Here is a 27,785-nt window from a genome sequence, read left to right as displayed (position 1 = left end):
CTAATCAGTCTCTCGGCTGTTCTCCCAGGAGGCTGCTCTTCTAGTCCTTGCTGCTGTTGGTAATGCCACTGCCTCCAGCAACAGCATGTTATCTAAGTGTAGGTTTTTGTATTTGTGTATGTTTGTGCTACATATTTGCACCTTGAGCTTACTGGCTAGTAATTAATATCTCCTTCTTTACTTGCAGGAATAAAAAACCTTTAATATGGGCGCTGTAAATCTGGGCAGGATCTTTCTGCATGTCAGAATAAATGACTCATTACAGCGGCGTCAGTGTAAGACATGCAAAGAGAGCCTTCCTTGTTCAAAATCTCCTCATTATAAACCTCATTTTTGTTCTGCGTAACATGCCTCGGGCTTTTTTTCCCTTCACTCCCCTTTCTTTCATCCATTTGTCCTTGCCTCGTTCAGAGAGAGTTTGTTTGTGCGCCATGGATCACACCTACAGTGACTACAGTCTACATCCTCACCTGTCACTACAACTGCTCCCATCTGTCTTTTCTCACTTTGTCCTGCCCTGCATCCATTTCTCTGACCTCGTTACACACAGTGACGCAGTCTGTTTGCACACAAATTTTGCACGTGAACTCAGAAACGGGCAATATTTAAGTTCACACAGACACACAACTTAAAAGGAGGCTCTTCTAAAAGACAATTTGAGGCGAGTTGAAAACACAGCTCACGCCTCTCTTCTCCAAACTCTGTGTTTGTGTCTCTGTCAGGTCTGTTTGTACGGTGGAAGGATTATTTGATTGTTTACAGGTTTAGAGCTTGTCTGCAATCAATCTGCTGTGTTTACGGTGCATGTTGTCTGACAATGAAGGATTATTGGGAATTGCTGTTTGTGTGTGTGCTTGTGCATCTGACTGGATAACCTACTTTAACTACAAAAATGTTCAGTTTTCCCCCCCATGCTCCTGTTACGTGGCTTCATTTTATCCACTCCGCTGAGCAATGTGTCAAATATACTGCTTGTTACTGCGCTTCATTGAAGCAATATGACATTCAAACAGAGTGAAATATTAGAAAACAATATGTCATGTTTTCATGGCTACATCGTTAGATCAAATGAAAACATCTCTTGATTGTGATTCAGTCTGGCTTTGCAACTTTCTCTTAATTTTACCAAAACTTCAGTGGGATAAAATTAACTGCCTGCACATCATAATGGTCCTATTACTGATTTTAGACAATTTCAACCCCCTACCAACCTACTACCAAGGTCTAAAATTGAGCTAACAAAGAAGTACCAAAACTACAGTTCCACCAATTGCTATTGCAGCCTTGTCTCAACAGCAGGTCAATCTCTAAATTTGCCCACTAAAAATGCCCATCTTCTGTAAGGAAATTTAATATTTGGTCTTTATTGCCATTATCTTTCTTTGTCGTGTCTTCCTCCCCTCACCCCTAACTGGTCACGGCAGATAGCCACCTCTTCCTGAACCTGGTTCTGTTAGAAGGGAGGTTTTCCCTTCACTATCACCAAAACGGTTGCTCATAAGGGATGATATGATTGTTGGGTTTTTTTTCTCAGCTACAAATTTCTTCTTTGTATTATTGTCAGGTCTTTACCTTACAATATAAAGTGCCTTGAGGCAACTGTTTTTGTGATTTGGTGCTATATTAAAAAAAATGAATTGAATTGAATTTTCTTCCCTTGTTTTGAAAGACAGGACGGCGTCCTAACAGTTAGCAAAGCTTCACCACATTTAATGCAGGTTATTGAACTCCAGCACTTGATGTTTGCAGTGTTGGTGCCTTTCTGGGCATTTTTAATAGAATTACCTCATCATTAATATGTCTCACTGTGTGGTACAGAGTGTCTAAGAAGTTTGTGTTTTCTTTTTGGTGATTGACAAAAACAAAAATGTTGAGGCCTCAAAATTATAAGTTCAAAAACGAATAGGTGATGTCATGATGCCCATTGTCTATTTACAGTCTATGTGTACTATTCACACCGGTGTAGGGACTACTCAGGCAAAGGAAGTAAACTAAATGTAAGACCTTCTATCTGTGGCCACACACACCTGCCATCACAGCAGCTTTCTGAGTGAACTGTCCAATTACTGAATTACTCTCAAACTTCTTTAAAAACAAAAGCAAAGAAAGAGGTATGTGCATATAAATGGCTCTAATTCTTTAAAGGTTCATGTATTTTTCTTCAACCTTTTGAATTTAAGCTAAAAGCATACACTTTCAATTGAATCTTGATTCTTTTATTTCATATCTATTGTGGCTAAGAACAAAGCCAAAAGAGTGTGTCACCGTCCAAACATTTTTCGAGCATTACTGTAGATTTAATTTGTTATATGACTAATCAGAGAGAACAAAAGTAAAAGCCATATCTTAGAATGCAAAAGCACATTTATTTTTGAGATTTTGTTAAAGCTTTTAGTGAAACAAAACCTCCCTCTCTTCTAAATAACAGAATTTGAAGTGAGATGTTTAGAGGGAAGATGTCTCTTTGGTGGAACTACTCGGGAACATATGAAATGTGACAAGCATCCCCAACTAGACGCTACATTTTTGTAGGTGTCACAACCCAAAAACCCCTTTTTAGAACAACTGGTTTGACATGCAACAACTTTGCTTTCAATTTCAAGTTTCTCCTTAACTGAAAGTAACTGTCAGAAATATTCATTTCTGGGAAGAACTATGACTGAAAAAGAAGAGTGATACTTAAGTAACTAAATACATGTACTTGGATACTTTTTAAGCTTGGCTATCAAGCCGGTCTGTCACATCTAAAAGAAGCCACTGGAGAGACAATTAGCGTAATTATGGGGTCAGTCGAGAGAGCAACCCGAACTCTGCCGTTCCTTCTCAGTCTCCTCCTCCTAAACTCCATCCAGCAGCTTGAGTCACTGCTAGCCCTTTGCCAGCTTGCCTCCTGCCCACACACAGCTTGGCCCTTAAGTCACCTGCACTAACCCACAGGATAAATAAACCATGTGCAGAGCAGGGTAGCCACCAACCTGGGCTATTTTCAGCCCCACTGTGCTCTTTTTTCCCCCTTCTTCTTTTCTTTACCGCCTTCTTCCTCAGTCCAAAATGTCTTCTTAAAAAGCATTTCCCCCTCTCAGTCTCAGATAAATAGAGCGTGCTTAGGCAGCATTACTGATCCATCTCGAAACAAGCCGGAGTCGTTGAGACGTGTCAACCTTTCACTATAACAACACAGGAAAAAGATATGGTTTTAAAATAAAAATGTAAGATTACTGATCCTTAATTGCACTGTTACAGTTAAAGCAAGACATCGTAAAGAATGACTGGGATATCTAAAGCTCGTGATCCCCGATTATACATTTTTCTGTGCAGCAAAAACTCATTTGTTATGCTCATTCCCTTGTCACCAAACTGCACGCCTCCTTCTATTCTTACATCTCATTTTACCTGTACTTCCTTCACACTCCCTCCTTACTTGTCCTACAAAAGCACCAGCCTCAACTTGTTTCGGGAGGATTGATTCTCAGATGGCATGAAACAAAAAAAGATTTTTCTGCAGGAAAAAAAAAGAAAAAAAAAGAAATGAATTATTAGATAGAAATGGGCAGAAAAAAAAAAGACTACTGCAGGAAACAAAAACAAAATAGAGAGTACAGTGGAAATGGCTTAAATGTCACCTGCCTTAGAGAGACAACTGTGGGATACTAAAACATCAGATTGCAGCACTGGGTGGAACAAAATCTCAAAAGTGGAACAAAACGTAAATGCAAGATTTCCATTAGTTTTTCCCCTGTTTGAGGTCTGACTGGAGCTCATAATTATATCTCATGTTGCCAAAATTTTACAGCAGTGGTGCAGCCAACTGGTGAATTAGTACCACCAGCTGTTATCCATGTGTTAGGTCCTAATATTCACACAAAAGTATTCTTTTGGGGGGGAAAGACTAATGAGTTTTTCACCATATTTGAGATCCAACATTATAATTTAAGTGGTGCAAGCAGGATGACACTCGGCTTTAAGTTGTATGCCTTGTCATATATGAAGGTAATCTGCAGGGATGCATGGAAGATGAATGTTTATTAAATTTGCGTTTTAAAGTGTGTAATAAAGCTGCACTTGAGCTCTCCTGCTGTGTTGGGCACTTTCACTGCTGACAGATGGCTTTTGTGTACAGGATTACTCCCCATTATGAGCCCTGAGCATTTACCTGCCGATCTGGATAATGTGGTTACGCTGGGCCTCAATCACTCTTTGGACATGGTCAGCACTAAATAGCCCTCGTTCAGCAATGTGCTGCAAATATTAATTTAATCCTCAGTAAGTGTGTTCAGATGATTTTTTTTGTTGTTGTTTTTTAATCCAATTCACCACTAGTAGAGAGATTGAGGAGTCAAAGGGGAATGTCATGGGAGCAAAGAGAACAAAGGATAGGGGCACAAGAGTGAGGCAGGCAAAGGGAGATAGTAAGAAGAGGCGAGAACATGTCATGAAAACATAATGAACACCGTCATGCCCATGAGGTTTGATGTGCATTCCTCACATCAAACCTCATGGAGTGTAATGTGAAGGGTTGCGATGAAGGAGGAATGCAGAAACTCTCTAAGAAGTGAAGGGGGGGGGGGGGGGGTAAACACTGTGACTGAGATATGACATAACTTTGCAAACTCAGCACCAGAGCACGTGGCAGGTTCACGAGTCAGGCTGCGAAGAGCAGCTGTGCTGACCCACAAGCCGCTGGGCGGTGTGGGTGGTGGCTGTGCTCCACATCTGTCGCTTCGGGCCACAAACCCTGAGGAAATGCAAGCCTAAGTATATTCCTGCCAAGGGAAAGATTGGCTGCCCCCATTCCAGAGTCTGGTTCTTTTCCAGCTCCCAGCACGGCTGCAGTTGTCAGAGAAATCTGAGCTCATTGTCACCCTGAGGGTTGCTTTTGGAGAGTTGATCCTGGGGCTTAAGACCATCACCACAGGTTTTACAGCAGTCAAAAGAGAAATAAGATGTGAAAACACAACAAATGTGTTCAACTGCAACCCTGCAGACCAATGAATACAGAGAGGAAAACAGTGCAGAACTGAAAACTCCGCAGAGGCTTTATTTAACAGCTTTTCCCCCCTAAAGTATTCCAGTTATTTTACATCGCCCTTCCAAACAGTTACTGGTTTACGTTCTCTAGGTATTTATTTTGACCAAAGTTATTTTACATATTCTGCAGATGTGTGAAGTGACAGCTCTAAAACCACAATGCTTTGGGATATTTAATTAGGATATGCAGAATTTATAGCAAGTATACTAAAGCATGCACAGACCTTAGACTTGTATATGACTTCTTCTTAAACAGGCTTTCTCATGACATCTACAGCTGCACAGCTTGCAAATGATGAAATATATAAAACACTGTTATTCTCATACCACCAGGCTCTCGCTTCTCTTCTCCTCGGCACAGCTTGTCTTACATTTTGTCAGCGAAATCTACAAATGCATGTTGCCTTCTTGAGACATGACAGCAGCGATCAGAGTACTGAAATTATAACACAACTGTCACGATAGCAGTGTGCTGGGAGCTTGCAAACACACATCTATTCCCCGGGTAGAGCTGTCAAAGCCTGACTTTGACAAACAAAAAAGGGACAAGCATCAGGCCAAGGGAAACGCTCATCAGAGTGAGACTCACTCTGTTCTCCTTTACTGGAGTTCACTGCTGAGTGGGTTCTTAAATAAGCCCAGTTTGCTCTCTACTATAGAAATACCTCAGAGTCCAATTAGCAGTGATCATTCTCTTCAACTGTTAAGGAGCAGAGGGGGAGCGCTGGGTGCTTTCGATAACGCTGCAATAAATACTGGCACGACATTACAGGAAAAATGTCATCCATTATGCTTTTCTTGCTTTAAAGCTGCAATCAGTTAAATGTCTTTAGGCAAATGTCTGACATTTTGGGGATTTTGAACATTTGAAAGGACACTTGTCTTATACAGCTACAGCCAGTGGGCTGTTAGCTTAGCACAAAAATAATAAAAAAAATAAAATAAAATCTGCCATCAAGCACCTCCAAAGCTCACTAACCAACACAATCTCTCTTTTTCAAACAGCACCGTCACAGATCATTGCTTTAAACAGTGTGCAGCATAGCAGCTAAATGTCATTTCACCCTGTTCAGCTTCAGAATACCACCAGCTAACCACTTCCTGCAGATCACAAAGACCTGTCATGTTTATGTTCATTAAACATGTCAGAGAAATATTTACTGCCAAACCATTTTGTAACTTATAGACAATAAGTATTAATTTGAAGTAAATTCTATATCTTACAGGAAACCAGTGCAGGGAGCAGAGAATTGGAACGATGTTTTCCCTTTAGCCAGTTTTTCTTAAAATCCCAGCTGCACCATTCGGAATGAAATGTAGCGTCTACACTGTAGAAGAGCGGCTGTAGTTAGTCAACTCTACAGGAGATGAAAGGATGAATACGTTTCTCTGCGGTTTGCTCTGACACTCTCACTCACTCTAAATTTCTAAAATACCAAACGGCTGATTTAGTTACAGCCTTAATATGTTGGGTAAAACCAGGCCCTCATCTTACACCAGGATTTATCACATTGGTTGAAATTTTTAGTGCCCTCGATTCTAGGTAGGAACTAATTTGCATCGGTGCATTTTTGTTTGCAGACAGGAGAGTCTCACAGCCTTGTTTCCATTTAATTAAGAGAAATTTTGTTGCTCCAGCTGTCCAATTTTTCAACACACAAACATAATACAGTAAATCAATAGAACTGAAGTCATTTGGTGAGACGGTGAATGGCCCACATTCACACCAGAGTAAAATAAATAAAATAAAATAAAATAATAATTTTATTTTTTCGTATTTACCGAATTACTCCAGTGGTGCAATCATGGAATCACCTCAACCGGTTGTATTCTGGTTATATTCCTATATAAATGAAAGGTTGCTGAGTGCATATGCCATTTTGCAGGTCACTCACCATCCTGCAGCAACTATGTTACTATTTGTGGTAAAATTTCTTAATTTCTGTACCAAATCTTTAAGGTTCTGTCTGGATTCTGAAAGTAAGAAGTTACTAAATTTCTGTTTAATGCGAATTTTGTATGTAGATGGCAACAGATTTACAATTTTCTACAGCTTATCACATTTAATCGATGTATCATCACCAACAGATTCCATGTAATTACAAATTTAAAATGTGCTAAGACCTGAACCATCTAAGGACAGTAAGCAGTAGTGCTAAGGCACATCAGCTTCTCATGCAAATGTTTACAAAACAACAAATAAGTGCATTTGCTTTTTCTTTGACACTTCGATAGGTAGAATAAAGACTCGGACATCAACTTTTAATTAAACTCAAAAGTCTTCTGTCAAACTGAGTCTTATTTTCAAGCCAATACAAACATGTTTAAGATTTTTTATGAGAACATTTCAAACATATAATTCTCTTTTGGGAGCTTCTCTTTAATACACTGAAACTCAACAGCAGAGGAAATATCTTCTGCAAAAATATGGAGAAATAAGCTGGCACGACTCAACAGAAAACGATAACGTATTGTCAGCTCTCCGCATGCACCATCATTTGGAAAAATCTACCCTTGAGGTATCTTACAAGTGCAGAATAGTTCTTTCGTTTTCCACATTATATGGAATAAAAATATTTCTTTAAAAAAAAAAGAAAAAAAGAGAGAGAAGTGATCCTGTCAGTTCAGTCGAGTTTTCAGTCTGTATTCGTGTCACAAACAGCTTGGAATAGTTTATCAGCCTCTTTTCTGGGTTTGATCTTTTTACAAAGAACAGTCTGTTGGGATATATCTCTTTCCTTATTCATCAAGTATGTTGCAATGAAACAATGAAAAGATTAACAACGCAATGCATCAAAGACAGTCTTCAAAGGAAGTGTATTTTCCAGTTTTCTGGAGCTACGCGGTGATGTAGATAACAAAAGGAAGTGGAGAGGAGAGAAATAAAGGCCTTAAACCTCTCCAGGGGAAACACCTCTCTGCTGCCACTATGTTCTGGCCAGATGTAATTTCCTGAGCAGCGTTCTGCTCTTCAAAGAGTGGAGAAATTGCCCTATCACAGTAGACACAGTAGAGAGGATGTGGGGGCTGTCTGAGTAACAGTCTTAGGCACATGTGCAGCAGATATTAACTACTACATAAATTATCCATCCCCCACAAATTAGAAGAAAAACACATAAAGGTCAATAAGATGTCTGAACGTGTATTAGACTCAGAACTACAGAGCCAGGAACGGGGTGACACGAAACAACTATTTACATGATTCATGTGCGCACATTTCATATTCCAGTGCTGAAATGAATTGTTGAGGCAGAACTAATCAAATGTTTGGGAGCATGTGCTCGCAACCAGAAAGCAGTTTTGAATTCTACGAAGGAAAAAAAAAGAAAAAGAAAATCATGATTCAATTCAATGTTTGGGTTAAAGAGAAGGGCAAGCAGCTCGGCCAACATCGGCTGTGTCATTAAAGCACCACAACACAACTGCAATCTTCACCTTTCAGTTCAAGGGGCTGTTTGGTTGGGTGGAATAAATATGTCCTATTGTGGAGAGAAAAAACTCATTACCAACCTTGTTATGTTTCTGTGTGCAACTTGAAGGTAGGTTGAAAGGTGATCTCAGACCATGTAATCTTAGCAGAATGTCATCTTTAATGAGTATTTCTACTTGCGAAAAAAAAAAAAATCAAGCGTAGGTTCTACTAACAAGAAGTGTGACTCGTTTCTTTTCAAGCGTCCAGTAAATCAGCTAGACCCTGAAAATGACACACCTAGATAGAACTGAGCCATAAAAATGATTATTTACAGCTCTTTCTTTCCTCCTGTAATGTGTGACAATTACTACCTTGAAACAGCCAGAATACACTTTGAAATTACAGTGTGAAGAAACTTCTTTAGCCACCATATATAGATTATATAGTGGCTAGGTAGAAAAAGTTCAGGAAGCACACACTCTTTCCCCCATAAAGTCAATGTTTGACAACCTCCCGTGTATCTTTAACGGCGAGTTTTGACACCTCGGTAAATATCAACGAAGATGTAGTTTGATGACCATCAGAATAGTTTCAGAGTTTTTCCAAGAGACCACCCTCACAAACTCCTGATGCACACCCAGTCATTTTGCTCTATAAGCAGGTCTGAAATATGACAGAAATCACTCAGTTCAGAAAAGAGCTTCTAGGGTTACTCCTAGCAGGCTTTCAAGGGGTAAAGATTATTACTTAACAGGACATCATATAAAAAAACAAAACAAAAAAAAACCCATCTGGTCCTTAGCAGAGTCTAAAATTATTTAAATTCGACCTAAGAACAACAACAACACATGACATATACTGTGCTGTGTTTATGTTGTGGCCTTTTATGCAGCATTTCCTGGTATGGTTACATAATTTAAGAGTGTTCAAACCATTTGCCATTTTTCTTGCAAAAGATAAAGAAATGAGGGGAAGTTCAAGACTTTTGAAGACTACTGTAGATAAATGGTGCCAAAATACAGAAGTAAATGTCATGATTCAGGACCTTTAGCAGCAATAACTTGCAATAATTGTTTTTTGTATGACGTTATCACTCTTGCACATCACTGTTGTGGAGGTTTGGCCCACTCTTTACAATGTTGCTTTAGTTCATTGAAGTTTGCAAGCTTTCATCTATACACAGCTCTGTTAATGTCCCGCCACAGCAGCTCAGTCAGGTTGAAGTCTGGACTTTGACTGGGTCATTGTAGCACCTTGATTCTTTTCTTTTTCAGCCATTCTTTTGTAGATTTGCTGCTGTGCTTTGGATCGTTATCCTGCCGCATGACCTAATTTTAACCAAACTTTACTTGTTGGTCAGATGGCCCCACTTTTAACTCTGGATTGACGCAGTGACTGCAGTGTGTTCAGGTAAATCATCACCCCTCGTGCTCATCGTGCTCAGCAGTTATATGAACAGATGTTATGTGCTGATATGCTTTGTTTGCTTTTTGACCAAATGGGGGAAAAAGTGGGGAAACTTGTCTTACAGCAGAATATTTAAATTAAAAAAGAAATCTGCTCATTTTTCTCTTTAGGAGGTTTAACCCTTGTTCTGAAGTTAATTACTGATTTTTTTGTAAAGAATGTCCTTTGTGGCCATCCAAGAAAAAGCTTTTACTTGGCAAACCCTCCAAACAAACCAAAATTGTTCTAATTATAATGACATGAACTTTAAAATTTTAAATGCTAACTGAGCCCTGTAATGTCTGAGAAGTAGCTGTTTATTTTTGTTTTGTTTTGCAGTTTTCCTAAGCATTACCTGATCTGACCTTGAGTTGAATTTGCTGGGACAGCCACTCCCAGGAAGACTGAATGTTTTCCATTTGTTGGGGGGAAAAAAAAAAAAAAAAAAAATCACCCAAAAGTGATGGACTTCAAATTGTTTGGAAATGACCTCCCAGATCAGTGGGCAGCCAGAATTGCGCTGCTGATGTCCTTCCACCTTGGCATCATGTTAACATACAGCTGAATGAACCAGACCATCAAAACGTCTTCTTTTATAGAGGTGATCGATTAATCCAATGCATTTGATTAGCAGCACTTAGGCGTTACTTATCCCCTTAATTCCTATGGAAGCAGTGAGGTTATTCTTAAGTTTTTCACAGGATTTTGCATTATGTTTTTCTTAAACAATTAATGATATGACATATGACATTTAAGATTGTATTTACCTAAGTTAAAGACATGGCAAGGATCAAATGACTTTTTAATAATGACCTGATAATAATAAAATAAATAAAATAAAAAAAAACCCTCAGAATTCAAATAAGTTTATTTTTTCAATAATTTATATTGACTATATATAACTATATATGAAGATTTGTTTCCAGGTGGCCTCAACCTAAACCTATAAAAAGTCAACAGGTTTCACACGCATACGTACATTAATGCCAAAGGGAACTTCTTATTCTTGTCTTGTTTTTGTTTGTTTTTTTGCCATTCATACATTATTAGACCAGCACCCAATGTAATGTTTATGCCATAGATGCCCTAACAGTACTGGTAATTACCAAAATCATTCATAATTCAGCACATTAGTAACATTAGTATTTTTAATTAAAATGCCAAATTAGTTATTTACTTGCATTATTGAAAAGCAAAAAAAAAAAAATGTTTTAGTGGTTGAATGTTGTGCTTGATTAACTTTTGATTTCTCAGTGAAGTCCTGTGTGCCGGCTCAAATTATAAAAATATAGTAGAAGTATAAAAATGTGCATACAGAAACAAGTTTTTGACAGATGCCATAAAAACAAGACAGCAAATATTTTAGATCGTTAATATAAGCACTTTGCACACAATATTACAACAGTAGATATTCAGATTAAATACTGCCAAAGTCTGACATAATAATGCAAGCAAATAAACCTTATCATCAATGACGTCAGGTTACAGACAACTGTATGAAATGTCCCCCCCCCCCTTTCTGGTCACTCTGTATAATGTCATATGGAGGGAATATAGCTAATAAAATCATCTCTGAATCTTGCTGTATGACGAAAGTTACAGTCATCTGCTTAAAAAGGGGAAAAGGAGCCAGAAAAGAGTATAAACTGAGGGTATGTAGAAAGATCAGGGGCGTAATTTACAGGGGGGTTAGGGAGGTTATGCCCCCCCGATAATCAGACCTAGCCAATATAACCCGCCAATAAAATTATGAATTATCTTGCATAAACAGGCTGTTGATTTTCTTTACTCATCACCAGCAAAATAGTTGCATGTTTAATCATCTGGGAATCCAAGAAGCGTCTTCAGTTCTAAGGTCAAGTGGTGGGGAGTCCCCACCTGGTGGGGCCAGGTTTCACAATGAGCTCACCCGAAACTCTGGCTGATTGGGACCCACACCCATTTTCACACCTTGGCTCAGGCGATTAGAGGATCATCAGGGGGTCCCTTTGTCCCTCTTTGGGGGGGATACTCCCACTAGGTTTAAATCTGGGACTCCCCACCATTTGACCCTAGAACTGAAGAAGCTTCTCGGATGAGAGGTGAAACGTCATCAAGCAACTTAAAGAAGTCCAGACGCTTTTCTTTGCAAGCTCCTTTGACAGTATTAAACATCCATTTTCCATTTGTTGCTTATCAAGCTAGGCTTGCAAAGGGCTGCAAAAGGCTGTTTTGAGCAAGAGTTGGTCTACACACTGGTCAGGTCACCAGACCATCAGCAAGCTAACGCAGAGAGACAATCATGCACGCCCACGGCCCATTGACAGTCACTAGTTGACCTAACAGACAGGTCTTTGGACTGTAAACTGGAGCAAACCCACACATGTGTAGGGAGAATAACACACACTACACACACCTCAGATCTAAATCCAGAACCTCTCACCTATGAGTGGGGAGCACTCACCACTGCACCACAAACCAATACATATTCATAAAATCATTTATTTGACCCCTACTGTAGAAAAGTGTGAAAGGACTATTGTGAGTGTGCCTTTAAGTGTGACCTCTTTGAACAACTATTTATAATACCAGTATAATTAAGCCACATTTAATTCCAAGCTTGATTGCACAGCATGACAAAGAGACTTCTTATTTCCTTAACACACCTGTCCCTTTAAATCTCACCACTATAAAAAGGTAAAAAAAAAAAAACAACAACAACCAAACCAAAAAAAACCCCCAAAGCAATAAAATTTATTGAAATAGGAAGGACACTACTCAAAGTGTCTCAATAAAAAAAAGAAACAGACACCAAAGTGAGGAGCTAAAATATCGGTTGTCATATGCTGCATGTAAAGTCCTTTAATTAAGGCAATTTGTCATTTGGGCTATATCAATAAACTAGACTTGATGCACAATACAAATAGTGTGGGTGTGGAAAATGAAATATGAAATCAGAGGTTTAGCAGCCACAATCTTAAAGGTACAGGCTCTTTTTGTTTTAAGTCTGGAGTGAGAAACAACCCAGAAGCTTGCTTTAGAAGATCTACTAACTACTCTAATGCAAGCAAGGAGAGCTGTGACTGCTCTGACCATGCAGAGATCTAAGAGGTTTTGTTTTTTTAAATTTGAAGATGGTTGAAAGAAAAGCGGGGAGATGAAAATAGATCAGAGCTGCTGCGACTTGCTACCAGGCATGTCTGTTTTTTTAAAAAAGACACTCTAGTAGTGCTGCTTCCAACTACATGTGGAGACTCAAAAAAAGGCACCCAGTTGCTTTGCTTTTATTGGTTTAGCAGGAAAAATGGCAAAATTGCCCATAAGCAGAAATATCACTTCAAAGCTACTCCAGTGCAGCTGCTACACTAAGCGGCAGCTTTAAGAGCTCCTCTCTGGTGTCATTGTGGATGAATGCATGTCATTATATTCCTCCTTTAATCTCTTCGGACTGCACATGCACGCTTGTTCTTCCTCAAATCTGCTGGTTAGATCGAGGTAAAAACTCTTTGACGACTCGTGCTCCCGTGAATAATATCTGCCAGATAGTAACAGAGATGCTCACAGAAAGTAAACGGAAATCTTGTTAGGAAAACAACTACAACTGAACTTAATCCAATCTACTCAGCGAGCTCGCCGTTTCGAATGATCAATGTTCAGCTCCAAATTAAAAACCATGTCTGCTGCCAGTGACTTCTGGCTACAGCGTTTGGGTGGGCCGGCGTCAGCAGAAGGTTTTATAGCAGAGACATTACAGTCGGGCAGCTCTGCTCCTGTGCTGCAGGGGAAACGTACTTTTCCAGTCAGTCAGGCAGACATATATAATGTCAGTGGACTGCTTAAACAAATTTTGCCAGCTCCAGTGCATTATTTCACATCCATTCTCCACAAGGACATCTGTGCACATTGTTTACTGGTTTGTTTTATTTATTAGGATCCCCTTTAGCTATAAACACAAAGCACATCTAGTCTTCCTGGGGTAAAAATATACAACACATTTTCAAACAATGCCTCCCTTTCATTGTTTAAAGGATAAAATTAAAAACACTAAAAACCATTTTTATTTTAAAAAGGTAGACGCGAACATTTTTTTTTTTAAAAGCTGAAGGGATTCAAGCGAAATAACTAAAAAGCTCAAAACAATGCTTGATCATTTACTTTAACAAGAACTTGTTAGAAGACACGGAAGACTCACAGAAGTGAAAATGGGGGTTTTAAACATCTGCGTGCACTTGGGATTAAAAGAAATGGCGTACATGCCCATACAACAACACGTACTGTGGCAAATTTTGCCACATATATGCTTTAAAATATATATATTTTAGAATTGATCTAAATCTTACAGTATAAAGCTGGTTATTTTATCAAAAGCTTTATTTTCATGTTGATCTCTGTAACGATGGCTTTACACTGGATTTACCACAAGGTGTTTGTTCTGACTGTCAATGTTGCATTTGATTGGTTCAGTATCTGTGTGTGCAGATATGATTAATGGTTTGCAATTTCAATTTAGTTTCATTGGCTACATAGCAATTAACTATCCGAGGTGCTGACTTCAGCTGTTGCTCATTCCCATCTCGGATTCGAGCGCAGCCAACACAACTCCGCGTCATGATCTCAGTCCCTGGTTGGCGACTTTTATCAGTCTGGTCATTTGCCAACATAACAACTGGAGCCATAAAAGAAAGACAGCTAATGCTTGACACCGCATCCTCTGTACTTTAATATAGGAGAAACAAAATAGGGGCTCTGTCAAAACAGTATAAAACATTAAATCCCAAAAAAGCACATAACTCAAGGGATGAGCCAGTGTTGCAGCCTGTTGCAGAAAACACAATTTGTTCCCATTTGTTTAGTTGACTGTCCAAAAAGAAAAAAAAAAGAAAAAAAAAGCCAAAGATAGCAAAGAGGAGGAGGAGTTGTTCAGGAGGGAGGTACAACAGTGGGTGTCTTCAGCTATCTGTAAAACACGGTGGAGGCTCTGTTATGGTTTGCCGTTGCATTTCAGCAAGGAGTGTTGGGGATTTTTTTCAAAATTGATGGAATTGGGAACAGAAGAAAGTACCAGCCAATTTTGATCCACCATGCAATACAATCTGGAAAACATCTGATTGGCAACAGCTTCTCCTTCTTTTTTAATGTATCGACCAATTTTAAGTGTTTTTTTTTTCCCCTTTATTATTTTTCAGTAGCAGAGTAGAGTAGACAGGAAAGGAGGAAGAGAGTGTGGGAAACAACAGAGAGGAAACAGCCCAGGTTGAAATCACATCTGGACCCCTGCTGAGCTATACCAGCACTTCAGGTAACACTTACAGCTTTAATACCAAACACACTACCAATGCAGTAAAGGCATACCTGGATAGAAATAAAGCACAAACACACACACCATCAGTGATGGACTGGCCTCTTCAGAGCTCAGACCTCAGCATTATCATCTTGACAGAAAACAAAACAAAAGGCAGCCAACATCCAAAGAAAGGCTTTAAATGTCCTTCAAGAAGCCTAGAGAATATTCCTGAAGACTACTTAAAGAAATTACATGAAAGCTTGCCTAAGAGACTTCAGGCTGTGTTGAAAAGTAAAGGTGTTCATACCAACGAAAGCCTTCTAAGCTTGTTAGAATTGCTTGCACATGTTTCATTTCACATTTTCCTGACAAAATATAAAGAAGTGCAAAAGTGAGTGATCATCCCATGCACAGTTACCATTAAAAGTTGTGAAATTTGTTGACACTGAGTGTAGTGCACTGCATACTGTAATATGCATGTATGGATGAGTGTGCAGAACTGCTGATGACTCAGTATGGGAACCACTTGGGTCAGCAGGCATGCCCATCAAAATGCACTGAGGATTGCAATTGTTTTTTTTTTAAAGTTTAACACAGTAATTTTTATCTCTGTTTTGTCACAGCCTGTTTAATAAAGCACTCTATCAATTAAATTTCAGCTTCAAAAAAGCCTGGACTGACATAAAACATCAATGTTTGTTCACGGCTCTGCAGACAGTTATTCTGTCAGATATATGAGAGGTTTCAGAAAAATTCCCAGCTATAATTACAGCTCGGTTGTTGCAAACTAGCAATTATAGAAACAATGTGACTAGAGCGTAATCCTTTAATAATCTTCTGATCAAATCTTCTGGAGCAATGACTTACCACTTTGAAGTCCTCTGCTCTGCACTCGGTGCCGTGGAAGTGGCAGGAGAGCAGCATGTCACTGATATCGTGGCCGGTACGGTCGTAGAATTCCCGCATGTTGAAGGGTCGCGGTTTAAAGTTGTGGAAGTCGGCTTTGACCTTGAGACTCTCCAGAACGCTCTCCTCCACCAGGTGCATGTCTCTGATCTCATACCTTTGAAATCAGATAGAGAAGGAGAGTTCATAGAAATGTTTCAGCAATTGCAAATTTCATGTCTCGTAGTTTGGTATGGACTCAGCCGCTTGCTTGAGCAGCACATCCCAGCAGTTAACAATCACTCCCTTATCATAGACTTTGTAAAGGTGCCTTTGTACACTTCCAAGAAAATTTATGAGCGTCTACACCAGTGAACCTTTACTCTCCTCAACCTAAAAATAATACTGCACAATGAATCATAAGGTGCAGAAACCAGACGATAAAAATGTACAAGATGGTTTTTCTGTGGCATTTTCCACCTCTCAGATGACAAGGACTACCAAAGTGTAAAGCTTTATTTTATATTACAGTGCATTATAAAGTTGAGACAGGAGCTGTACAAGGCCATTAACCCAGTAGTCCCTTCACTGCAACAGTTCCAGGCTGCATGGTATTTCAATTTGAACCAACCTTATGTTGACTGGATTATGTTGCCTGTCAGAACATTTGGTTAAACTTTCATGTGAATTTTTAAGCTGACTGTCTCCTTCAGAAGTAAAAGTAACTAAATCTTTTAAATCCATGGCAGAGGTATGGTGAAAAAAAAAAAAGGGAATTTTTCAGAACAATGGAATCATTAATATATTTCTGGGTCACAGTTCAGCTGGTAGAGGAAGCCATAACAGAATTACCACCATGTTTGAAAGATGAGACATTATGGTGGGAAACGTGATGGCTTTTTGCTTCACATGGTGCTCTTTCTATCATTTTGACAGAAGCTCATTTTTGTTTCATCAATCAACAAAACTTAGTTTTGTTACTTAGATTATGGACATTAGCAAAGAAACATGTGCACCCACATCCCAGAGAGCATTCTCCAGCTAGCAGTTCATGAACATACTCAAATACAGTCATGGTCCCTGTTATATGTGCTGGTTTGCTGTCCTTTTGCTGAATTTTCTCCTTCCTTCTGTGCTTCCCCATCAGTGTAAGCTATTTGTTATTTCCGGTTTTACTTTGAAGTCTCGTTCTGTGTATCTCCATGCTTTTGCTCCTGAGCCCTCTGGCTCACCTTAATTGTGTCTCTTTCTGAAATCAGCCCTCTAAGTGTGCATACACACATACACACCAGCCAATTCATTAGCTACACCTTGCTGGTACCAGGGTGCACTCTTTTTTTGTCTTAAAAAGTGCCTTAAATTATTATGGCACAGATTCAGCAAGGTGCAGGAAAAATTCTGAGATTTTGATCCATGTTGACAAGATGGAATCACACAGTCACTGTAGGCTGAAGCATTTGAACAATGATCAACTGCCACTAAGGGGCACACCACCAAGAACCACTGGTACAAGGCAGGATGGAGCCATGCTTTCATGCTGACTCTACCATCTGAATGTTCCAGCAGAACTCGAGACTCATCAGACCACAACAGAGCACAGGTGAACTGTCGCCTCCATTTCCCGTTTCTGTCTGACATTAGTAACACCCAGTGTAATCTGCTGCTACTGTAGCCCATATCTTTCAAGGTTTGACTTAATGTACTCGCAGAGATACTCTTCTGAATAGTGGTTATTTGAGTTACTGTTGCCTTCCTAACAGCTGGAAACATTTTGACTAGTCTCCACTAATCTCTGGCATTAGGAATTCATTTTCTCCCAAAGCATTCCCATTCAATGGATATTTTATACTTTTTTGGGAGGGGACCATTCTCTGTAAAACCTGAAGATGCTTCTGTTGGAACCCCCCCCCCACAGCTTCTCAAAAACCCAGGCTAGCTTGTGTGGCACCACCAACAACGCCACTTTTGAACTTTTAACTCACGTTTCTTGCCCGCTTTAGCAAGTCATTTTGACTATGTCTACATGCCTAAATGCAACGAGTTGACGCCATGTAATCTGCTGATTAACATTGAACGGGTGTATCTAATGAAGTGGCCAGTGAGTGCATAGTTTTGTCCTTTTATCAGATTGTCCGTTTACCTTCTGAATCTTTGTCTGTGCACTTCGTTCAATTATATCAAATACACATTTTAGTTAAGTTAGCAAATGTCAGCTAGCTAACAAGCTTAACATCAAAAAGTTTGCATAGTTATTGTAGCCATCTTGGAATATTAATAAAGTAGCATCCACTAACCAACCCTAGAGTGGCCACAATTGATATCTGTATAGTTGCTAATGGTGGGGACCTTCACAGGATGCCAAGGAAAAGTACAGTAAATAATAAAAAGCTAACTCTTTCCCCATAAAAACAGGTTCAGGTAGCAAACAATCTGACAATGAACAAAGGTAAAAATAAGACTACATATGCACAAAAAGCTGCTTAACCAAGTACGCACATGAGGAAACAATCAAACCAGGACAGAGTCACAGGGGAAGGAAATCAGACAGCAGAAGGCAAGACACAGGCTGAAACAATCAGGCAGAAAGCGAAGATGCAGGCAAGGAAGTGATAAATAAATAAATGATAAATGTTAAACTAAGGTACGAGCATAGAAACAAGAAAGAGAGAGGCAAAGACAGGGAAACAGGAGACACTGGGAACATTAAAAGCAGAAGATAGTATATTAAACAGAAAAAAAAAATCAAAAAGCCTAATTAGGTCTGTGTTTTAGCATTTAATACCCATATTAATGAGTTTCTCATCTGTAATATCATGTATGATGTTTAACATAGCTCTGCCTCACTGATAGCTTGGCATTCAGTTACATTTCTGTTGGTTTCGTCTGTTTCTCCTGACAGACTCTTAACTATAAAGGCCTATGTGTAACGTAGTGGGGAGCCAGACAACCCACATCATACGCAGCATTATCGGTAGCACTGGGAAATTTACTTTCATTTAATGGAGCTCACAAAAATCTGACCACGCTGCCTTGTATTAAAAGTGAGCAGAATAGCTGTAAATGCAGCCGCTCTCCAGCCTTGCTGTGATCTCCCACTGAGCTATTATTAAAAATGTCACCATTTTAATGGACTCACCAAAGAGCAGACTACTCCAGCCCCCCATCTCACCCCACCTCAAACGCTGCTTCAAATGAAAGGATTTTTTAGAAATTTCTCATATGAATGTACTGTGAATATGGTCTTTTATTGTGGCAAATACAATTAATACACACCATGTGTTTTATGTGCAATATGAATAAGAATGAGATCCAGTGGCTGCTTACTTTAAGAATGGAGTCGGTAATGTGCAATTATGCCAAGCTATTAAAATTTCTTATAAAAACAGGGTGCAGTAAATGCTTTTCTTTTCATTTTGCGGAAGGCAAAAGGGCATCCAACTAAGTGAAATCATCAAAACAACAGATCAATAACAACTAGCTTCATTCTGGTTTAAAAATAAGTTCATAGATTTTAGACATTAAGAAGAGCCTAACCTTATTAGGATGGGGCAGGGAGCGCTTTTGTTTGATTGAAAGTGAACTTAATTGAGGAGAGGCATTGACTCCCTGCTGTTTGTACTGTGGACAAACCTGCCAAGAAGGCACTTATGAGATAAAATCCCAGAAGTACAAGCCGACAGGATCAGCAGAGAGTGACACTTCAGTATGTGCACAGCTTAAATATCATGCCACAAGACATTTCCCAGACCAGTGACTCCAAACATGGGAAGTAGGTGGAGAATGATCTTAAATGGATTTCATGCAACGAGCACTTTCATTTCTGGCTGGGGTATAACAGCTAAGTGTGTTGTTGCATCGCCTCTCTACCTTGCCAAGGGAGGCAGGATAATGAGCACTAAACCTACTTCAGAGTGTAAGAGTTGAGATAAGTACACAAGGAAAGAAACTTAGAAGGAAATTCAACCCCTTTCTGATTTGGTGGCCAACTTTGACAAAAAATTCAAAGGGATTAGGAGATGAATTGATGTAGAAAAATCCAGATGGCAAGTGTTGATCATCAGCCACACCAGCCTCACAGGAAAACAAAGCTAATTTTACTCTTCAACTTCAATTTCTGTTAAAGATTTAGAATAGAAATTGTCTCCATCTCCATGTTAAAGTAAACCCACCAGATGCTGAGTCTTCTCCTTGATCTCTTTAACAGACAACATGTTCAAGCCTGGCATAATCTGAGGACACTTTCGTGTTTTTGATGACTCGGGTGAAACAACGGTCCAAACTCTCCTGAAATGCTCTCAAGCCCTGATTGTAGTGAATGTCAAAATCTTGCTAATTGTTGCATTATTGCTACCTCTGTTGACATTTGGAAGAAAAAAAAATATTACAACACCACAGGGAAAGCAATCAAACAGCATCTTAAGCAAGGATTAACGCAGCCTCTTGTTTTTGCCTGCCTCTTCAACAGCCCTGTGCGTGATCATAATCAGCATTCATTCTGAACACCTCCACGTAATATAACATTTAAAATCTACTGAGTAGATTTAATGTGCAGGAGGAGAATTTTTGGTGAGGTTTCACTGACATGAAGGATGTAAGTATGTGAACGACAAAAAAAAAATAAATAAAAAAAAATACCCACAGCGTCTTCCATTTCACTTGCAATCAAAGGAAGCAGACTTTCCACATCTTTTCCTCCTGTGCATGCTGTACAGTACGACGCTGCTTCCAGCTCCATTACCCAGAGCCTTCAGCTGCACCAACAAGGCGGCTGGAGTTTTCTGATTAGTACGCCTTAGTTAATTCAAGCCTGCCAAGCATGCTCTCTCCAAGCCCTGAATCACTCAACAAGGTATGAACTATTAGGGCTTGCTGGATAAAGGAGTGCAAACTGCCAGTGGGGGATGAAGAACTCAATCCTATGCTTAAAACTGGGGTATGCTTTGAAGGTGGGGCCACTGGACTTTAAAAGAAAATCCAGATTAACCTTTCAGCACATTGTAGTTTAAGTGATCTAAGAAGTAACTAGACTACTGCACCTTCTCTAGCCTGTAATGCAAGAATTTGACCACAGAGGTCATAGAGTAGTAGAAAGTGGTAAGACATAGTGGCATAGTGGGTTAAGTAGAGTTCTTTCCACAGGAAAGCAGGTTTGGAATCCCAAGTGAAGCCAAAAGTCAGTGTAAACTTATTTTAGTGCATATGCCATGCTCATCAGGTGGGAGGGAATTTATTTTTCGTCTTTCTTAGACTTCTGCCAGTTTTCAGTAACAATGCTGCAAAATACAACCACTCTGTTACATTCCTGTATTGAAAATATCACCTAGAAGTATGTATGATTTATTCTAAAAATATGTCTAAATGGACAAAAAACAGAATATTAAAAGACAATTTGCTAATTAATCTGGAACAACGTTTGATAAAAACATTAAATGTTTTATCTAAACTTTGAAAGTGTGAATTACTTTACTAACTATCATAGGGTGAAAAGCAGGTACGCCTGTTGGGTGGTTGGTGCCTATCCCAGCTGTCATAGGACATAGTGTCATAGTGAGCTACACCCTGGACAGGCCACTAGGCAGCACAGCTCATATTCACACAATTAACCTAGCGTGCATGTTTTTGCACATTTGTACTCGTTTGTGTGGGAGGAAGTCAAAGTACCCAAACTCCACCCTTCCGGAGTTCGAACCCAGGAATTTCCAACACTGGCTCACTGGAAAAACGACCTAAACCTGTTGGTTAAATCTTTGACTTTAGTTAAAAAGAAAAAGGCTGCTTTTTTTGTTTCCTTTGTAGAAGATTTTGATTTAGTGAGTTAATAATCTGTTAATTTATGTGACCCCATCTTTATATTTTATTTTCACTATATATGAAAGTTGCTAATATGTAAGAAATGTTTATTCTCTGAATCTGTAATATATGGTGCATTTTGTTTGTATGTTTATATTACTAATAAAAAAAAAATTAAAAAAAACCCGGAAAAAAAAAAAAATTAAAAAAAAAACCCAGGAATTTCTTTTTATGAGGCATCGGTGCTAACCACTGGTGCAGTGGGGTGTAAAATATGGGGCGTTTTAAATGCCCAGCTAAAAGGGCAATATTAAATGCAGTAATTCTCCTGTAGCGGAGGCAGAGTTGGAAATTAAATTCGGAGCGCTCTCTATTAACTTTTCTTTAACAGCTACCTTTGGTTGAGAAGGGCCAGCAGCTCCCCTGCGTGGTACAGGTCGTTGCGCGTCACGCGGCTGAAGCGGAAAGCGTTCAGGTTGCAGAAAGTGACGGCGGGGAACGTCATGATCGGGGTCGTGACCTCATCCAGTTTGGTGACGTGAGGGTACTCGAGGTAGAAGTGGATCCGGTCCACGCACACGTACAGCAAGAAGGTCAGAGAGCCCAAGAAAAACACGAGCCACAGGCAGCGTTTGACGCAGAACCGCTCGTACGTGAAGATGTGAGAGATTCCGTGCAGGGTCGAGCTGTGCGCAAAAACTTCTATGGGTGGAGGTTGATTTGACTCCATTTCTTCGGTTTCCACTTTGAGATCCATTGTTCACCGTGCAGCCCTCTCGAGTTGTATGCCAGAGTCAGAAAGCGGCTTCAAAACAGAAAATATTCATTCACCTGTGGCATAAATTCTCATTATCCACGCGAACAGGTCCAAACGTGCAGATAACCTCTCCGTCACCTGGTGCGGTTCGGACGCCATCGCTCATACACACCGACAAAACATTTTAAGCTTTAAAGAAAGTCAGGCGAGCGAGAGATGTGTGCAGAAGTAGCGCCTTTGAAAAAAAGCACAATGTCTCCAATGCGTGCATAACCGAGACGCCAAAGCGAATGTCCATCACCGCTGCGCTACAATGATGTTTTGCAGGTTTCTCGCTGGGCTGCAGAAAAGCAAAGAACAATATAAGGGCTGACAAAGTGCTTCATCAGCCTGGAAATTCGCTGGTCGATTATAAGTCCAGTGAAGCACGCGTCGTTCCTGCGCGACAGCGAGAAGAAAGCCGGAGCTGTGGGAGAAATGGAAATCCTTCTTGGCACTTCAGCCCGTTCATAAAGAGTTCCTCTGTAGCTGCGCTGCACGCATGCCCCTTACAGTCAGTCCGCAGATTTTCAGGTCAGACCCGGAGATTTTTTTTTTATACCCTACTCAGGAATCTGAAAACCTGTTTAGGAGTCAGACGGTTGGTTGTTGTGGTGAGTCGTGAGGTTTCCTCCCCCCGCGCGCTCATTTATGTCTGTCTGCAAGCAGCAGTGGACTGAAGCTCTGCTGTTCACCTGCGAGTTAGTTACTCCAGTTGTTTTTTATATGTCAGCACTACACAAGCTGGCAGCCGGGAGGAAGAAAAAAAAAAAGAGAGCGAGAGGTGGGATTTCAGAGACTGTGCAGATTAAAGTGGATTTGTTATCTTGGGATATATTTATTTAAAAATATAATTGAATCAGTGATTTACACCCTATCGATATTTCAGGGATTCAATAGAATATTGAGCAAGTCATTTATACAGATTGTTAACTTTGGTCTAAAATGATCAAAGCATATCACCATCCTTAAAATATACAAACTTGCCTCGGGGCTTAAATGAGGCTTTGGTGATTCACTGGGCATATAAGAACAGCTACTTGGCATATATTTAAGTCAGTGACTGACTTAACTGTGCGTTTTCATTTTTATTTTGTCCTGGCTCTTAGACAAAGTAACGGACAAAACTTGTTTTTGTGTCTAGGAATTTTATTTTACTTTACGTTGCTGAGTTAAACTAACACGTTTCTAAATACTTAACCAGCTAGAGCAACCGAAAAAAGCAACTTTTTTCAACCCCCTTTGTTTTATCTAAGGGAGATGCAGTAAGTGCGTTGTAATATGTGTTGGTTTATGTGGCTGACTCAATTTTTGTATGTTTTTTTGTTCACATAAGATTACCTGTTTAAATGAGGGAATAAGAAGAAGAAGAAGAAGAAGAACGCCCCCTCAACTTGGACTTGCAAATCAGAAAGTTGCAGCAGACCAAAGTACCCCAAGTTAGCAATCCAAGATAGCAGGACCGAAATAAACAGTTGTAAAACTGTAAACTTTTAAATGTGTACTGCAACTGTATATTTTTGACTCACTAAATAAGCCATACACCGAGCGCTGATCAGGCTCCATCCATGAATGTGTTTGAAACACAAAAGTATTATGTTGTACTGCTAGTATTACCCGAATGACTATTTTGCTAAGAACCAAAACAAATCCTTATTTTCTCACTTTTTCTAGAACAAGCTAACTCAGGAGTGACATGACTCCTGATTAAAACTCCCATGCCACTGGTTCAATCACTGTCTCATCTTGGACCACTTGCATGCCTCCCACCAGACACATTGTTAAAAGTCCTTTTTGAAGGACTTTGGTTCGAACTGGTGCATACATGCGAGAACACTCAAAATCCCCAAAACATGGTAAATGGCCTGTATTTATATAGCGCTTTACTAGTCCCTAAGGACCCCAAAGCGCTTTACATATCCAGTCATCCACCCATTCACGCAAAACATGCTTTTTTGGAAACTCTCTGGCCGAGTCATCCAGCAGTCACAGTTTGTCCCTTGTTTGTCAGCACTTCACAGATTCTTACATTTGCTCATTTTACCTTTTTGCAGAGCATTAACTTCAAGAACTGAGTGTTCACCTGCTACTCAATACATGCCTCTCCATGGCAGGTGCCATTGCAGAGAGATAATCAGAGTTATTATTAGCACCTGTCAGGGATTGTAACATTTTGCCTGATTGGTGAAGACAATTTGGACTAATTAGCTTCTTACACAATAAGCCCATTTGGAAAACCTGAAAGGTGTATAATAGTAAAACTGACAAAATGAGTCATTTGGATGAAAAAAATTCTATTGCGATATTATGGCAGCATCCATCTGTCTGTCTGTGTTTTTTGTTTTCTTCTAGCTTTGTTTCTAGCACACTTGCGTTGTATTAAGAACTGATCAGCTGCTAGCTAAAATGGATGCTCTAAGCTGTGAGTCTACACAATACAGTACAACCTAACTTTTCCCACAGAATGGGAGTTAAAAGAAAAAGTTGTAAACTTCCCACTGTAATTGTTTAGAATCAAATGTCAGATCAAAAGAGCAAGACATTTACGTATTCAAGCTGAGCTGAAAGAAAGTAAATACCGGACCTATATTTGTCAGGCAAAATCCAAATGAATGAGAGAATAGTGAACAGCCAATTTGGCAGAAGGTTTTCAGAGAACATTATTTCCTGTTAAACAGAAACTATTTGGGTGCTTTGACTGTTTTTTGTTATAGGAGTAAGAGCTACATCTTCCAGCTTAAGGGAAGTGATTCCTTATGTGTACTGAAGTTCCTTTGAACTCTAAAAGAAGAAAAAGTTTGGGAGAAAAAAGGGGAGGGAACTGCATAATCAGTGAATCTTTGAAGTTAAAGGAACAAAGTGATTTGAATCTGCAAAGATATTCATGATTTCCACCTTTATAATATCAACCTAGAAGGTGATAGTTAACGCCATGTACGTTATTGCATTTTTAAAGAGGACAGACTCTCACATAGCAGATGACTTCACTCACCCTCTGTAATTTAAAGTCAAATTCAAAGAAAATAATTTCAGCACACAAAGGAGAAAACTGAATTTTCCACAGGTTCATTCCTTACACAGACAATCCCAACGCCAGGATTAAAGTCATATTACTCCTCATATGAATTAAAAAAGACATGAGCAGTTCTTTTGTTTGACTGCAGCCTCAGAGAGAAAAGAGCCTGCTGAGTTTTGAGGCCAAAAACGCAATAAAGAAAGTCAATTTCAGTGGTATTTGGAACTAAACAGACCATACAAAACAATACAATAAAGTGCAATACGTTAAATAAATACTCCAGCAATTTAATAATACTGGTGATCTCCAAAGATGCAACATTAAAAAATAAAAACAAAACAGAGGTGAAATTAAGATGAAACTCAAAAGCATCTTTTATTAGACAGTCTAAAGATGTGGAAGGAGACTCTCCCCAAAACAGGATCATTATGAGCTACACAGGAAGGAAAAATAATGATATGTGCCACGTTTAGATTGGACCCATGAATAAACAATGACATTTTATCCTCAGCTGGATGTTGGCGTGAAAAATAGATCCGGCTGTGCAACATGGCTGAATCAAGCTTTGTTAATATCACAAAATATTTATCACATGTCATGAAAGATGCATTGAGCTCCCTAAATACCTCAGCATGAGAAGAAAAAGTCCTCATCTCTGACATTAAATGTCCTGTAACATTCGGCACTGTGCCTTGGAGCAGTTCTTATCTCAAATGCTACATAAACAGCTATATGTGTTGCAGAATGTGTATTGAATTAAATATATATATATAGACATTTTTATGTGATTCAAGCAAAGCCTTTTCCACATGTTTACAGTCATGACTGCATGATGTCTCTCTTACGTACAGTCATATGGTGGAAAGAAACTGAATGTTTTATTCATGGACTGTACTGTACTACTCAAGAATAAGAACTGTAAGTATTTTACTTTAAATGGGTACTTGAGTATTTCCAATTTTCTGCTTTATATCCATATTTTTTTCTAGTCAAATATATTTAATTATAAGGTTTATTTGCTTTAGTGATTGTTACTTTTGAATTTTGTCTCCTCCTTTGTAAATCAAACTCTCATCTGGTGCCTCATAAAACTATATATGAACTAGCTTAGCTTCCTACTACAGGGAGTGTCAAACATGTGGCCCAGGGGCTAGGAAAGGCCCACTAAAGGCTTCAATTTGGCCCACTGGATGGCTTTAGAAAATAATTTAAATAAGAGAAAGGAATACATTTTCCACTCGTAGCTATATTTTGGTTAGTTTTACAGTCTTCTCATAGCCTGGCAAGCTACACCAGAGTAAGTAAGTAAAAGATAAACCATTATAAACCATTAAAAAACAGAAAGGACCCTGTTTGTTAATGCTTACTTTAGAAATTTCAGTTGTTGTTGTTGTTGTTTTTTGTTTTTTGTTTGTTTTTGGGTTTGTTTGTTTTTACAGTGGTTCCATTGTAAAATATTAAAAGAGGGATATTTTCTCTGAACTAACAGAAAATTTCAGATTTTCTTCACAGTAATTAAAAACTGAATGGGCTGCCAGGTAATTATGATTAAAAAAAATCATTAGTAAAAGTCATGAAGGACCTTCACTTCTAAACAAGCTCAATGCTCAAAAACATGAAAGGAACTCGTCACAATATATCACAAAGATGATGCTGTTGGCAGCATATTGTTCACCACAGCATCTCCAGACTCTCTCATGTCTGTCACACGTGCTCAGTGTGAACCTGCTGTCATTTCTGAAGAGAACAGTGCAGTGCCAGTGGCAGACCTGCTGACTGAGCTGCATGCCACTGGTTTATGAGCACAGGTCCCATCAAAGGACATTGGACTCTCATGTCATGCTCACTGAGTCTGATTCTACTGCTCTGGCAGTGATCTTCCTCTTCCTCCTCGTGCAGTGGAGCAGATACAGGTCCCGCTCCTGGGCTGAAGCCCTTCTATGGCTCTCTTCCACTCACTCATGTAGCAGTCTGTCTTCTGGCATCTCCTCCACACTCTTGAGACTGTGCTGAGAGACACAGCAAACCTTATTGCAACAACACATATGGATTGTGCCACTCTGGAGGAGCTGTGAAACCTGACTAAGCTGCAGGTCTAATGCAACCTGAAGTGACAAGGGAACTAGCAAAAGGCAAGGCTAAAGAAAAA

At 39.4% G+C, this 27,785-nt stretch overlaps 1 protein-coding gene across 1 annotated transcript in view; it reads right to left on the bottom strand.

Annotated features, from left to right (window-relative positions):
• LOC146610960 (acid-sensing ion channel 1-like) overlaps nucleotides 1–22,581 on the bottom strand; it is a 63,327-nt gene extending 40,746 nt beyond the window's left edge. Inside the window, exons 1-2 of the mRNA XM_085344060.1 lie at nucleotides 22,220–22,581; nucleotides 16,017–16,212 (exon numbers count right to left, since the gene is read on the bottom strand). Coding sequence (XP_085200186.1) covers nucleotides 16,017–16,212; nucleotides 22,220–22,581 — 558 coding nt within the window. The remainder of the gene's footprint in view (nucleotides 1–16,016; nucleotides 16,213–22,219) is intronic.
• Nucleotides 22,582–27,785: the final 5,204 nt, after the last annotated feature.

This window comes from Diplotaxodon limnothrissa, linkage group LG20 (genome assembly GCF_057381915.1).
Source record: "Diplotaxodon limnothrissa isolate DT_005_m linkage group LG20, D_limnothrissa_male_GT1.1, whole genome shotgun sequence".
Classification (NCBI taxonomy): domain Eukaryota; kingdom Metazoa; phylum Chordata; class Actinopteri; order Cichliformes; family Cichlidae; genus Diplotaxodon; species Diplotaxodon limnothrissa.
The sequence above is the reverse complement of the archived record's forward strand: the minus strand, read 5'-3'. Positions and strand labels throughout refer to the sequence as shown.